Source organism: Stegostoma tigrinum, chromosome 1, assembly GCF_030684315.1.
Source record: "Stegostoma tigrinum isolate sSteTig4 chromosome 1, sSteTig4.hap1, whole genome shotgun sequence".
NCBI classification, from domain to species: domain Eukaryota; kingdom Metazoa; phylum Chordata; class Chondrichthyes; order Orectolobiformes; family Stegostomatidae; genus Stegostoma; species Stegostoma tigrinum.
Window position 1 is genome coordinate 29,330,274 of NC_081354.1, and position 16,010 is coordinate 29,346,283.

Consider the following 16,010-nt stretch of genomic DNA (forward strand, 5'->3'; position numbering starts at 1 on the left):
GCTCCTTTCACTCTGTGTGTCACAAAATGAACTTTACCCCCAAACTCCAAAGAATGCCCACAGTTGTACTGATGTTTCTATCCACTTCTCATCCACCTGTATCCACAATGACAATTGCATTGTTTTCCCATTTCATACCAATCTTTTTGTCAGTTTTAATAAATGACACAGTCCTAATTGGAAATAGTGTGTCAGAATCACCGAATGTCTTTTGCAAAGACCCTTGCAACCAAGAGAGAGAAGAGACTCTCCTCCTCCGATCTGAGTTGGCGTTTTCGCTTACCAACATGATAAAATCTGTGCACCACTCAATTGTTAACTCTTTGATCAGACAAAACAAAAGGAGCACACAGCAATCTGAGAAAGGCAGTCAATTTATCATGTGAAATGGGATTGACATTACTGCAAATATTTCTCCTACCTATGCTCTGCAAATCTCGGGTAGTGGGCATATTATGGAGGAAATGTTTATGGGAACAAAAAACTAACGCGAAAATGGCCCTGCACAGATTTTTCACAATAGCTAAAGTAGCATTAGTGAAATAGTTTTAGCACTGGAATTAGTGAGGAGATAGCAAAATTCAAAATAATTAGCACAGGAAAGTACTTGAAAGGAATTAGCAACAATAAAAGCACTCTGAATTATTGTTTACTGAGAGATGGATGGCAGGACATTTAATGAAAAACAATGACTGGGAATTACCTCTAGGCTGTCTTTTACTCCATTATTATAGCTTAGAGGTTCAGAGAACTCCAATCTATGCATGTAAACAGGGTTTCTGCCAAAACTCTAATGGTATAGTCAGAGAATCCCTAAGGAAATGTCTGACAAATGAATCTTCTCATTTACTAATGTTTACTAAAGTTCCCTCATTATCATTACATTCCTATGTCTGTCCCTTCCCAACCATTTGTCACCAAACCACAAGCAACACAGAAAGGCTCACAAAGGACCCATAGACTCACAAGGGAGCCCAGTGTAAAAGTGTCCCTTAATAAAGCAGGAGCAGACCACTCAACATTTGAGCTAGAAGAAATTACCAGTGGCAATATTCTATCATCTAAACCCACAGCTGATATAAGTCCCAAGTTCGGTGGTGTATGATCAACATGGGGAACTTGTAATTTTGTACATTCTGAGAGGCATCTTTGCTTAGCCGTAGTAACATGGCAGTCACTCCACCTCAATGTGTGGAATTAATAAGTGGTATAAAGTCTTTCCTGTTTGCATCTCTACAGAATAATCTTAATTGGCTTTCGTTCTAGGACGGCAAGAGGGAATATAATTTGCACCATAGATGTTGCATTTCCTGCTTTCAGTGCTGATCCAAATTAATTCTGTTGGCAAGGTCTACTTGGTTTGAGTGCGAAACCCTTTCACTAACATGAACACATTTCAGTAGCTACTTTTGAAGTGTTGTAAAACACTTCATAGCAAGTGGGTAAATAAGACATATGACTTGTAGTGAATTAATGAGATTTATTTTATCACAGTTGGACATTAGTATGTCGAATTTTCTTCCCCAAAAAATGGGGAAACTTGTATTATCGCTAGACTGGTAATCATAAAATCCCTACACTGTAGAAAGACGCCATTCAGCCCATTGAGTCTGCACTGATCCTCCAAAGAGCAACCCACCCCTATCCCCATAAATCCACATTTCTCATAGCTAACCCACCTACTCTGCACATTCCCTGGACACCACAGGTCAATTTAACATAGTCAGTCCACCTAACCTGCACACCTTTGGAATGGGGGAGAAAACCAGAACATCCACTGGAAACCTACACTGACACAAGGAGAACATGCGAACTCCACATGGATAGCCCCCCAAGGCTGGAATTGAACCAGTATCCTTGGTGCTGTTAGGCAACAGTGCTAACCACTGAGCAACAGTGCTGCCTGTATACAATGCAGATTCGGACATTCCTGTATGCAGAGAGAAGAATGTTTGAAGAAAATGATATTTCCCCAACAGCTGTTTTGAGGGTCTGTGCACAGCGATCAGCCTGCTGACACAGTTCTCAGCATTAACTTATGGTTGCAGAAGTTGCTGTCTCTTGCAGAACTTGGAGGACTGCACAGATGGAAACAAAATTAGCTGGAATGCTGTAGGCCTAGGTAATATCCTGGAGACCCAGGTTCAAATTGCATCTTGGCAAATTATGAAATTCATGGAAATCTGGAATTAAAAATCTAATGAAGACGATGAAACAATTGTCAATTGTTGGAAAAAACATATGGTTTACTAAGATAATAAAATGTGAGGCTGGATGAACACAGCAGGCCAAGCAGCATCTCAGGAGCACAAAAGCTGACGTTTCGGGCCTAGACCCTTCATCAGAGAGCTCTCTGATGAAGGGTCTAGGCCCGAAACGTCAGCTTTTGTGCTCCTGAGATGCTGCTTGGCCTGCTGTGTTCATCCAGCCTCACATTTTATTATCTTGGAATTCTCCAGCATCTGCAGTTCCCATTATCTATGGTTTACTAATGTCCTTTTAAGGAAAAAAATCTGCCTTCCTTACCTGGTGTAGCCTACATGTGACTCCAGAACCACAGCAATGTGGTTGGCTCTTAATTGCCCTTTAAAATTGCTCATATGTGTCAAGCCTTAACAAGAAAGGAATGAAACCAGATAGACCGATGAGCATCAACCTCAGCACTGGAAACAACAGCAAGTACAGCCCTGCCAACCCTGCAAAGTCCTCCTTACTAACATCCTAGTAAGAAACTTTGGCTGGCACCGAAGTTGGGAGAGCTGCATGCACAGACCAGTCAAGCAGTAGCCGGATGTAGTCATACTCATGGAATCATACTTTATAAGCAATATCTCAGACATCACCACCTTCACCATTTCAATTCTAGCAACTCAAGATCCCAGCAGACATGGTAGCACAGTGGTATACAGACAGGTAGCAGGTGCCCGGGAGTTCACCTGACTCCAGACCCCTTAATCTGCTGGCATCAGATCAGATGTGGGCAAGGAAATCTTCTAATCACCATGTACTGTAACTGGAGGATCAACCCTGGTCCACTGAAGAAGCAAGAGGACATGCCATTCAAGCATCATACCCTTTCTAAAAATAAAAATGCATCAACCTGGTGAAGCTACAAAACATGACTACTTTCAAGCCAAACAGTAGATGCAACAAATGATAGACATGCTAAGCGATCCCTCAGCCACTGAATTAGATTGAAAGTCTTCAGTCCTGCCAGTTTTGACTGGTATGAACAATTAAATAATTGACAGGAGGAGGACGCTCCATGAATATCCCCATCAATGCGTCAGGAACCCAGCATATCAGTGCAAACGATAAGGCTGAAGCATTTGCAGTTACCTTCAGCCAAAATTGCCAAGTCAATAATCCATCTTGGCCCCCTCCCAGAGGTGTTCAGCATCACAGGTGTCAATCTTCAGCCAATTCACTTCATTTCATTCCACTTTTAACTGGCTAATGCTAACGTCATCCTGAATGACTGGTGTCAGCAACCTCTTTGACAATGGAGAACATTTCCGCCAGACTCAATCCTGTCCAAAATAACAAAAAATGCTTGAAAAACTCAGCCGTTTAGGCAGCATTGGTGGAGAGGAACAAGTTATCTCCCTCAGTTCTAGCTTTAAAAGATTGCTAGGAGGAAAAGAAGAAAAGGCCTCTGATAAAGTTGAAGACCGGAGTGATCAAATGGCAGTGGAACAAGGAAATCTTCATGTACAATTGGTGCCCTAATACGTGATCCAGTAATTATTATCTGAAATTTTTGACGCCTTTCCAGGATAAATAGAGTTTAAAGTGCCTAATCCATAGATTAAGTGCTGTTGAGCTTCCATTGATCAGTAGTAGAAGCCAAGGTCAGAGTGAAGCAGAGAACTAAAGCAGCTGAAAACACAGGATCGTGCGCTGGCTGAATGGAGGTGTTCCATGAAGCGATCAACTAATCTGTGTTTGATATCTCCAATGTAGATAACTATGAATGGAAAATTGAATTGAACATGACCAATGAGCAAATATTTAAAGTGGACCAGGGTAGTTTATGGAGGTTCGTTCAGAAATTGGAGGTGTAGTGGACAGCAAAGAAGGTTACCTCAGAACAACGGGTTCTCTATCAGATGGGCCAATGGGCTGAGGAATAGCAAACGGAAGTTAATTTAGATAAATGTGAGGCGCTGTATTTTGGAAAGGCAAATTAGGGCAGGACTTGTACACTCAATGGTAAGGTCTTGGGGAGTGTTGATGAACAAAGAGACCTTGGAGTGCAAGTTCATAGTTCCTTGAAAGTGCGGTTGCAGCTAGGTAGGATAGTGAAGAGAGCATTTGGTATGCTTGCCTTCATTGGTCAGTGCATTGACTGTAGGAGTTTGGGAGGTCATGTTGCAGCTGTACAGGATATTGGTTCAGCCACTTGTTGAGTATTGCATGCAATTCTAGTCAGTCTGCTATTGGAAAGATGTTGTGAAACTAGAGAGTCAGAAATGATTTATGAGAATGTTGTCAAGGTTGGAGTGTTTGAGCTGTAGGGAGAGGCTGAATAAGCTGGCAATATATTCCCTGGAGCATTGGAGGCTGAGCATTTTTTTTAAATCATGAAGGGCATGGATAAGGTAAATAGGCAGGGTCTTTTTCCCCAGGGAGCCCAAAACTAGAGGGCATAAGTTTAAGGTGAAAAGGGAAAAATTTAAAAAGGACTCAAGGGACAACATTTTCACGCAGAGGGTGGTGCGTGCTTGGAATGAGCTGCCAGAGGAAGTGGTGGAGGCTGATACCGAAACAACACTGAAAAGGCATCTGGATGAGTAAATGAATAGGAAGGGTTTAAGAGGGATATGGGCCAAATGTTTGCAAATGGGACTCAGATTTGTATAGGATATCCGGTCAGCAGGGTGGGTGAGACCGAAGGGTTTGTTTCCATGCTGTATGTCTCTATGACTTCTAAAAGGGGAGGACAGAGGGATCCTCAGCGCAATTTCCACTGACCACAGCATCATCTCAGGCAAGCACAGGAGACAGAGTGGCCTTTTGCCTCTTCACTTCCCAAAATCCCAGGCCCCAAATACCTATGCAGTAACTTGTGCTACTTTATAATTTGGTACATTGTACGTACTGCTCACAGTACAATCTCCTCTACAATGGAGAAACCAAACTCGTTTCAGCGACTACTCACAGGAACACCTCTGCTTAGCCTATAAACTGCCACACCAAGCCTGTCACTTTAATTCTTTGTCCAGTTCTAACTCTGATCTTGGTTTCTTGTACTATTCATTTGAAACTGCCTTGAAGATCATAACCTTGAAGATCAGAATTTAATCTTCCAAAGAGATTCTATACAGCCTTCTGGACTTTGCATTGATTTTAACAAATACAGATTAAAAGCCACGCACTACTTTTTTTGAATAGCTGCACCTGATGATTCTGCTGTTCTGATTTACATGTTCTGTAGGTACATTCTCATTTCATCAGTTGTCCCATTACTATCCTCTCTTGCCTCATACCATCACCCTTTTTGTTGTTTAATTTCTCATATCAAAATCATCCCTCCTTTGTTACTTTCCCCTTCTCAATGCCTCCTCCCCTGCCTTGATATGTGATTAAAACTTATTACATTCCTAACTTTCCAGTTCTTATGAAAGTTTCAGTCTGAAATGCTAACTTTTTGTCTCTCTGCACAGATGCTATCTGATTAACATTTTCTGTTCTACCTCCAGTTTCACCACCCACATTTATTTCTTCTTCTTCACTCATTTTTCCTGAATCTGAGAGCTTCATATGAAGCTCCACCAGCGATCCCTGAACAACATTTAGGAGTAGAAACATGCTGAATTTTTCTCCCCAAGATGTGCCATTCATCACATTGTTCAGTATTGATATTAGTTCACTCAGCTAATTGACAATCGAGCTCAAGAACTTCCTATCCTGTATGGTCTCCTTGTTTGGATAATTTCATTACGCAGTTGGGAAGTCCTGGCTGCACAGTACAAAAAGGGCAGGCTCATTTCTCCCCTTCCTCTGACCATAGTGAAGCTCCTGTTTTACATAGTGCTTTACTCAGCAACTCATGGTGAATAAATGTCTCCAGCTAAGAGACCAGTTTGAGTTTCTAGTGTCCTTGTGCTTGAAAGCAGTACTGTATGTCAGAGGTAAATACCTGGCCACTTGCTGCAAGATATTTTTTGAGGAAAAACATTTAATCTTAGTCTGAATGGCAGTAATAAATGTGGTTTATTCCCATGTAATTTGGAAGATTGAGGGACTGGATTTCAAATCCTTGCTGTCTCTAACAGACTTTGATTGCTAAACTAACCACATATGAGTGAGTGATTTATTGTCATGTGTACCAAAGTACAGTAAACAGCTTTGTTTTCAAGCAATACAGGCAGATCATAGTAACCAAGGATGTACAGATCAAAGAGTTTGACAGAGGCATACGGGTTACATTGCACAATATTTGCATTAAGCGAGATCAACATTAGCAAGATCAGCATTATTTGAGGCTAGGGAGTCAATTGATCAGCCAGATAGCAGCTGGGAAGAAGCTGTTCCTGAACCTGTTAGTGCTTGTGTTCAGGCCTCTATCTTCTGCCTGAAGGAAGAGGTTTTAGGAGAGGATTACCAAGGTATGATGGGCCTTTGTTGGCAATCCAGGAAAGGATGGGTGCTGTGATTTGTAATTTACTTGAATATAGCATACAAATCTATGTTACAATGTTCTACCAACTTGGCAGACATTTGCTTTATGCAGACCATGTGATGGCCAATGTGGAAAGTGGAGATGTGCCACCATTGGTGAAATGGGATGTTTTGGAAGTTGGAGCTAGATTCATTGTTAGGATGCTGCAGAGGAAGCTTTGCTTAGCATCTAGCAATGTTTAGAAGTGACGCTGATGACAATGGCTGTCTGCCTGGAAAGGGAAGTGTTCCATTCCTCAGCACAAGCAGCTCTCAATTCTGGTGACACAATTCAAAAGATTCTAAAATAAAAATGAATTTTCTCTACAGTTGACCTCAGTACCTTGCAACCAGGAGTAGACAAAAAGTAATCACTCTTCCTATATCTGATTGCTAAGCTAGCAAATCCTGCTACAACATGTATCTGTTATTTGTGCATAGGATCAGGTTAGAGTGTGCTGTCCTTCTCCCTCAAGATTCTCCCAGATGTTCAGACTTTTCGAGTAGCCATTTTTCACAGAAAAAAAAATCTGAGGGTAGGTGATGCCAGTGGAACTGTAAATCCTTTGAAAAAATGGATGGGAGGAAATATGTTTTTGTTTGGTTGTGACAGAAAGGTTCAATTGTTTTTATGGCTGAAAAAGGTTTGTCTGTACTCCTGGGGAATATTCTGCACTTACTTTGCTATAATTGCCTGCTTTGTCCACAGCTCACAAGACATGTGCATGCGGAAGCTTCTTGCCTAGTTTTTAAGAAAGCTTAAAACCTCTAGCATGAGCATGGTGAAGACTATCTGGTTAGCCAGAGGGACATGTATTGCTTTTGATCGGCTGGTTAACACTTGCACCTGCAAATTTAGCAAAGCTAACTGGCTCCACTAAAAGCCCAAAATTGCAGCACCGTTTTACAGAGAAAAAGTATAACCGAAGAGTCTTCTTTTCTCATCAATTAGGTCAAAGTCCTAAAATATTAAGAGCTAAACCTGTTTTAGAACGAACTGATACTCAAACCATAGGTGACTTTACTCCAAGACGACACAAGGGTAGGTAATGTTCAGCATGCTGTATTAAGATGGCTTGGAAATTTAACTGACTAAACTTTCAGTAATGATTGATACGATGCAATTAACCCTCCCAGCAACAAATTACTTTCTTGTTCAATCAGTAAATACCATACGTTTGTATTTTAGGCTTGTTTCGCACATTTTGATCCCTTTATAAGGTGACTAAGTATTCCTGAATTTTTTTTTTATTATTATTATCATCTATGATCCATAACAGTCTAAAATTATCAGATACTTAGTGCAACAGCTTATCTAGCTGTTACTGCTGTTGTTTAAAAACAAGGTTTTTTTCTGTCAGTAAAGTAGTTCCATTTTAACACTGATAGCAGAACAGAAGCACAACTTTGTCACAGTTACTGTACCTGAATGAAAGTGAACTATTGTCTTGTAACTTTATACACTGACCTGAGGAGAACTTAACAATAAAAGGCAAACTTGTTTATAGTGGCCTCTATTGTCCAGATGAGAGCATGCAGAAAAGTTACATCATCGCAAAATGATTTGGAGGATATGTTTTGAATTCTAATCGATTTTAGTTCATTTAAACTTCTATGCAGTTTACATTCTACATTGATATAATGCAGAAAAGTAATAAACGAAAGTACTTTTGGGCCTTGGGCAGCCAACAGAAACCTGCCTTGCAATCTCTTGTCTTCCACTGTTAGGACAAGAAGAATACAGATAAATTTACCTTCATCTATTCCATTTTATTAGCTGGTAATATATAAAACAAAATTTTAGTGTGTGCATTTGGAAATGCACAGATTTTAAACAAACAAGGGTTTGGTATTCCTCTCAAGTTCAACATGACCATGCTTCAGTGTTTGTTACAGAATTCAGAGGGATAGTAAATTTCAACATGACTGCATTACTGATACATCAGGGACAATTTTGAATCTCCCAATGTTAGAAGGAAGTCTCCTTGGCCAGCAGCAAGATTGAGACTTCATATATATGTTGCGCATAATCTTTCAGCATTTCATATGAGTGGATGGAAAATCGCTGGCCCTGTGTATTTTCATTTCTGGTGAATGTCACTGGCCAGCAAAGCTTCCACCATATTTCTGATTTGTAAATTCAGTACTTTGTCCACAAGGCAGCTTTTTGCAGCACTTCTATTGGTATTAAAGGACCAGATGCTGTTGGTTTCTAACTAATACAGCTACATCATGAAATTTCCTGACTGGTTTGCACTCAACTTTGTTTAGCTGAGGTAAACACCAACAGATTCCGCAACATAGTTGTTGAACGTAAATGTTCTAAGATTTTTGTTGATTCTAATGCTGTGCAGCCATAAAAATGGTTTTCCAAAACTAACTGCATATTCAATACATTTGACTTGAATTTCTGAGAACCTTGCTGTATGTTTACACAAAGCTAAACAAAGATAGTGTCAAGGATTTTTGCCAGATCTCACTCTTTTCACTTGGTGCAGAGATTAAGGGACAGTTGGAGATATCATATTTCTTGTTTGTCCATCCACTTTTTGAGAAATGGCTATGTTCTCTGTCACGGCAACTAATTTTCCAGTGGTTAAAATGACGATCCATTGCGATCCTAAAGCATAAAATTAACTGAAACGTCAAAGTCAAATATACTTGAAAACAATGCATTAAAGTGTTAAATAGAGATTTTAAAGCAGTCAATGATATTAATTAATCTTTGTCTGCAACATTAATTACAAGACACAGACATACTTGTACAGTTTTAAATGATTTTCTATTCGTAAACATGCCACAAGCACCAACTCAACATTTTTGGATGCTGAATGTAGAATAATGACACATAACAATTTCCCCATTCTTTTTGTACAGCGAGTATACTGATGTGCACTTTTTGTATCACAGTTAAACCTGCCCCATTGGAAATTAAACCTTTACCTGAATTTGAAGAATTGCAGGAATTAGCTCCAGTCAGATCACCAGTGACCAAAACCTTTACCAGAGAGTAAGTCATAACTGTTGCTTATTATTAAAATGAGTTGCATATTTTTGTCACTGCATTTATTTAATAGGTTTTGGATAAAATCAGTCTTTATTTGCAATGTATCAGTTATGTATTTTAATGTTGATGGAATGCTAATGGTTTGAATACAGAGCAGTGTGATTAAAACGTGCAAAAGGAGTTGCCTGAACTCAGCATGGAGATTGTGGGGAAAAAACGGTAGCAGAAACTCATTTCCGTTCTGGCTGTATTGCCAAGCTGACATTCTACCTTAGTACTCCTCCTGAGCTCTGTCTGCTGATCTGCATTTGCCATACTGCCACTTTTGAATACAAATGTCTTATTATGTTTGCCTTTCAGGTTATCTCCTCTTTAGATATATGATCCAAAAATGATCTGAATTCAGTTCCTACTTTCTGTAGGCTTACGTTGTTTGCTAACTGACCTAGAATTTTAGTCCTCGGCTGACTTATGCCATTAGACGTGGAACCAGCGTAGCTATTTGGCCCTTTTGAGTCCTCTGTCATATAATAAAATCATGGCTAATCTGATAATCCTCAACGTCACTTTCCTGCCTTTTTCTGCATAACACTTGATCCCCTTGCGTATTAAAAAAAACTAACTCAGCCTTGAGTACATTTAATGACTGTCTGCAGTAAGGAATTCCATAGTCCTTGGAGAGAAACAATTCTTCACTATTTCTGCCCTAATTGGGTGTCCTCTTGCTCTGGGAAAATGCTTTCTGGTCCCAACCCATCCCACGAGGGTTATCAACCTTTCAGCATTTACCCTGTCAAGCCCCCCCAAGAATCTTCTGTTTTAAATGTTTCTACATCTACCTTATTTTCTCTTTAAGTACCACTCTGTTCTGGAGTCAAGAGAATAAAAATTACATGCATTAAGTTTATTTAAGTAACAGTTTTGTTTTTATAAATAAGGATGTATATTTATATATTTATTTTTACTGAAGGCTTTGGAGTTGTATTCTAGCAATTGTGTCTTTTTATTTTGCTGGAGGGATAGAAATAATCAGTCCTTTCAGCGAAATATTAAAAATTGATTTTAAGAACTGCTACCTAGAAAAAATTAAACTGATCCCTTGATTGAGTTCTATGGTATAAATGTGATGCAGTATTGTAAAATCATTTGATTGACTCATCCACACCCTCCTCTGCATTGCTACAATAACAGAACAAACACCAAAATTCTATATGTGGCAATTGTTTAGCGAATCAACTGAAAGAATGTAATTTGTGCCAGTTGGGGCTTGCTCGTCCACTTTGTGGTTAATTTTTGTTTATTCATTTACGGGATGAAGGCGTTGCTGGCTAGGCATCATTTACTGCCCATCCTTAATTGCCCAGAAGGCAGTTCAGAGTCCACCACATTACTGTGGGTCTGGAGTTACATGTAGGCCAGACCAGGTAAGGATGGCAGTTTCCTTCCCTAAAGGACATCAGTGAATCATTTGGGTTTTCCCAACAATTGACAGTGGATTCATGGTCATCATTAGATTCTTAATTTCCAAGTTATTTTGATTGAATTCAGATTCCACCATCCGAGAGGATTCAAACCTGGGTCCCTGGAATGTTATCTGGGCCTCTGGATTAACAGTCCAGCGATAATACCACTAGGGCATCACATTCCCTGCAGCATATTGTAGAGAAATACATCCAACTTTGACTGGAAACATTTTCACAAATCCAGTTGTTCTCTTTTCAGAATAAAACATAGTCTTCACCCTGTTTGTTATTAACTGAATTAAATAGTCATTAATAGCCTTAATGGAATCTGATAAATCTGCATACGTTTGCTGATTTTTCTGTTGAAGAAATATTCTTTTTCTTGGATCGTCCTGAGTTGCGTTTTAGTTTGTAACGGTGAATTGCTTGAAAGCTGCGTGCAAAACGTTAATTGGTTGACTTATGCAGTAGCTTTTTCAAAGATTAATTATCTCTGGATTTGGCCATAGTGTTAATATTTGGTTGATTTGGATGTTCAGCTTAGTTGGTTTTTTTTAAACACATACACTATCATTCAGAAAAGTACATCAGTGCATTTTCAAATTCATTCTTGATTGTCATTGGACTTTTTTTCCAGTCACTGACTTAACAGTTTAACACCTATTGATGAGCTTGGTTTTTTTATAGTGAAGCTCTTGAGAAACCTCTGCTATTTTTGTTCCCAACACCATGCTTCAGGGTTGTACTCACACCACATGGCCTACAGCAATTTAAGAAGGCAGCTCACCACTGCTGTCTTGAGGGCAATAAATGCTGGGCTACCAATGACACCCACATCCTATTAACAACTAACAAAAATCTAGGGATAAATGTGACTAAAAGAGGAAAAGAAAGGAGATACTCACTACTGGATATTATTGTGAATCCTTGGATTATTTTGAAGACTAAATAACTTTTTGGAGCTTTTCATAGCAAGGTAATTTAAAATTTTAGACAAACCCTGTAATGCTGAAATTTATCCATTTGGAATTTAAATTCCATGAGTTTAAAATTAATTATGTTTTATGCAACCCTGCTGTTCAATGAAGCAAACATTGGCATTGCACATTGAGAATCTGATATTGAGATTTTGTAACTCTTCCTGTAAATCAAAAGGCTCCTTCTAAGTGCCAACTCTCCTTTCAAACCTGTGACCTCTGCCATCTAGAAAATAAGGATACAAGGGGACACTACTACATTGCAAGTCCCTCTCCAAGCTGCACACCTTCATGACTTGTAACTATGTTGCAGTTCCTTCATTTGGTATTGGATCAGAATCCTGGAACTCCCTTCCAAACAACATTTATGTGGGAGTTATTACACCTGAACGAAAGCAGCAGTTCAGGAAAACCATCTTCTCATTGGCAATTAGGGATTGACAATGAATGCTAGCCTAGTCAGTGACACCCACATACTGTGAGTGAATTAAAAAAAAGAAACATGCAAGAAATATGCTCAGGAGGTGGTCCATCATTACCTTCTATGTTCCTTATTTTCTAGCTCCCTTTTTTTTCTGGTTGGATTATAAACCAACAGTAAGTTGGATGATTAGCAGCAAGGCTTTACGTGAGCTGTTCTCAAGCCAACCATTGGGTTGTGCACATATGCAATCTAATTTGGACATTGCAGGCCAGCTAATTGACCATTTCATAGAAACAGAAACATAAAGAACTGCAGATGCTAAAAATCTGAAACAAAAACACAAATTGTTGGAGAAACTCAACAGATCTGGCAGCATCTGTGGAAAGAAAGTAGAGTTAATTCTTTGGATCCAGGTGACTCTGGGAACTGAGTCTAACTATGCTTTCTCTCCACAGATGCTGCCAGATCTGCTGAGTTCCTCCGGCAGTATCTGTTTCTGGTATACATTTTTTACACATCCTATGGTGCTTTAAGGTCCCAGTTTAGAGACTTCCCAAAAACGCTCAAACTTTTTTTTCTCAGGTGTATGGAAATCGTAGTGTTCTGTGCCTCCACTTATTTCTTCTACTGTTAATTGGCAATGGGAATCAATATTAATTGGCAATGTTTTATGTTAAACTGAATGAAAGAATTTGCATTTGATGTACCACCTCTATTTGCCCCAAACCAATTCATAGTCAATAAAATAAATAAAGTGTCATCAATTGTTATAATGTAAGGAAAGGGTATCACACATTATGCAAATAGCGTCAAAATAAATTAGCAAATGATCTGTTTTAAAGATGTCGGTTGTGGGATTAATACAGATTAATACAATGGAAGAACTGCTGTCTCTTTTGAACAGTGAAATGAAATGTTTTGCATAACTGCAGGTACACACACGGCCTCAGTTTGGCACCCTGCCAGAAAAACATCACCTTGACAGTGTTGTACACTCTCTTGATTCACACCAAAATCCCTACATTGAGGCATTAATTTGTGAACTAATCCAGAGCACATATTGTGCTAATACTGTCAGCTAAATGTTCAGTTATCATGCAGTGTTACTTCCACAAAGTATTTTAATTCATTTCAAGCAAATTAAACCAGTTGCATAGCTATTTTAAAAATTGAGCACTTTTATCTGCTATAGTATTGTGATTATTTGGCTACGTCTAGCAAAAATAACCTAAATGCATAAGACATAAATATTATGTGGCATTGGCTGTAACCTCTGTAAATAGCCTATTTTGGGGCTATAAACTGTCTTTATCATGGTTTGTTGTCACTTATTTTCTATTGATGTCCTATGTAATTATCTATCTTAATTCACGAGTTGACATCATAATCCTAATTTGTTTTAAAAAAAACCTGTTTACTTGGCAAACTAATATGAAAACTGTGTACCAAAGATTCTGCACATCAGTAAAATTGGATTAATTAACACTGGAACAAGGGCAAACTTAGATTTATCTCTGCTTTTAACTAATTCATTTACGCAGTTGATTTTATTTAGACAAACAGGAGGCTGGAAAAACACAGCAAGCCAGGCAGCATCTGGAGGAAAGGAGCAGTCAACATTGGCTCAGTGGTTAGCACTACTGCCTCATGGCACCAGGTACTCAGGTTCAGTTCCACCCTTGGGCGACTGAGTGGAGTATGCACATTCTCCCCGTGTCTGTGTGTTTCCTCCCACAGTCCAAAAATGTGCAGGCTAGGTGGATTAGCCATGAAAAATTGCCCATAGTCATGAGGGATGTGTAGATTAGGTGAGTTATAGGGGGATCGGTCTGGGTGGAATGCTCAAAGCCAGTGCCAAGGGCCTGCTTCTGTGCTGGAGGGATTTTATGACAATGATGGTTTCGGTATTACCTGTAATACCCAAAACATTGACTGCTCCTTTCCGCCAGATGCTGCCTGGCCGGCTGTGTTTTTCCAGCCTCCAGTTTGTCTATCTGGATTCTAGCATATGCAGTTTTCTTTTTGCCTCTAACCTGATTTTGTTAAATAACTGGAGTGTGTTATTTTTAAATTAGTGCTAAGTTAATAATTTGTGATTTTGCTCATAAATTTTCAGTGCAGTCCAGTGCCTCACAGTAAATATGTGTATCAGTTTAATCATTGCAAATGGTGATCTTGCATATGGGAGGATCGTGGAAGTGTAACTATTTGGACTGTTGCCTCTTTTTGCCTCCCAATAATCCCCCTAAGAATCAGCCTCTCCAGGTTTCCTGCCAATCCCCGGCCTGCCTCCGTACACAGCACTGCTTCCAGCACTGATTCACAGGAGGACAGTGAGGAAAACTACGTGGCCATGGAGCCTGCTCCGTCCACAGATGATCCAGTATGTAACCTTCAGATTCATCGATTTTTAATGTCATATTATTATGTTACAGACACAGAAACTGGGAAGGTGATGCAAAGTCGGTAAAGAGTATTTAGAATTCACAATCTAAAGTTGCAGTGGTTACAATCATCCTTCTGATTTTGACACATTGATTTAATTATTCTCAATAAACACCTTTATTTTAAAATATTTTCTATTTACCAAAAAAAATGCACAGCATCACAACGACAGTTTTAATATTACTGAAGGTAAGGTATGAGTTAACTGTAAATGTTGTGTTTGAATCTTAAGGCAAATTATATGCAGCTTTATTTCATTCTTTGCAGAAAAGATTGAATTTGTCATAACATTCCAAAATACTGAGGTTGGAATAATGCACTTGGAAGGACTCCTCATATATATCCGAATTCTCTCATTTTGCTTGTGTTTCTCTCTTTTAAATCTGTCTTTATTCTTTAATTTATTCCTTTTTAGGATTTATACTAGAAGCTGCCTTACTTTTAATCTTGCTGCTTTCAAGGCATCAAAGTTTTACCTTTTCCCTAGCTCTACAATCTCATTACTTTACTTTATTCTTGTATTGTTTTCCCATCAACTAGTTTTTTTTCATCTCTCAGGATCTGTACTGTTCCAAAGCGTGGCTTTGCCTGGGAGTTTTCTGAAGCTTTCTACTTGCTATGGTTTCTCCTTTCTTTAAGTTATCATTTCCTTTCTTCCTGTTTCTTTGTCTTTTCAGTGAAGAGTCCTTCTACTGTACTGTTCCTATTACACCCATAGAACGGGAAATATCAGGAAGGGAATGGACAGAAGAGATGAGGTGGGATGATTTTGGGACGGCAGTTTTCATCTCTGTAAGCAGCTGTTTTACTGTAAAACTGTACTTTTAATGAAAAGAGGTTTTTTAAATGTTAAGCATGGTTGTTTTTGGTCAGCCATTTGTGAACACTGAGATGAGATTATATTATTAATACATTACAGATGTCAAAAGTCTTAGCAGTACAGTAATAATATTCAGAGAAGTATTTCAGTAGTGTAACACCCCCTTATTTGGGTCCAAAGGTTCTGCCACAGATACATCAATGGCACACAA

The 16,010-nt window shown here is 39.1% G+C and overlaps 1 protein-coding gene across 9 annotated transcripts in view; it reads left to right on the forward strand.

Moving 5' to 3' along the window:
• gab1 (GRB2-associated binding protein 1) overlaps nucleotides 1–16,010 on the forward strand; it is a 215,251-nt gene that overhangs the window by 194,080 nt on the left and 5,161 nt on the right. For 6 of the 9 annotated variants that reach the window (XM_048548000.2, XM_059642919.1, XM_048548073.2 and 3 more), the window contains 3 exons: nucleotides 7,616–7,705; nucleotides 9,574–9,673; nucleotides 14,785–14,917. In XM_048548000.2, coding sequence (XP_048403957.1) covers nucleotides 7,616–7,705; nucleotides 9,574–9,673; nucleotides 14,785–14,917 — 323 coding nt within the window. The remainder of the gene's footprint in view (nucleotides 1–7,615; nucleotides 7,706–9,573; nucleotides 9,674–14,784; nucleotides 14,918–16,010) is intronic. The other 3 variants (XM_048548314.2, XM_048548473.2, XM_048548569.2) reach the window with 1 other exon arrangement.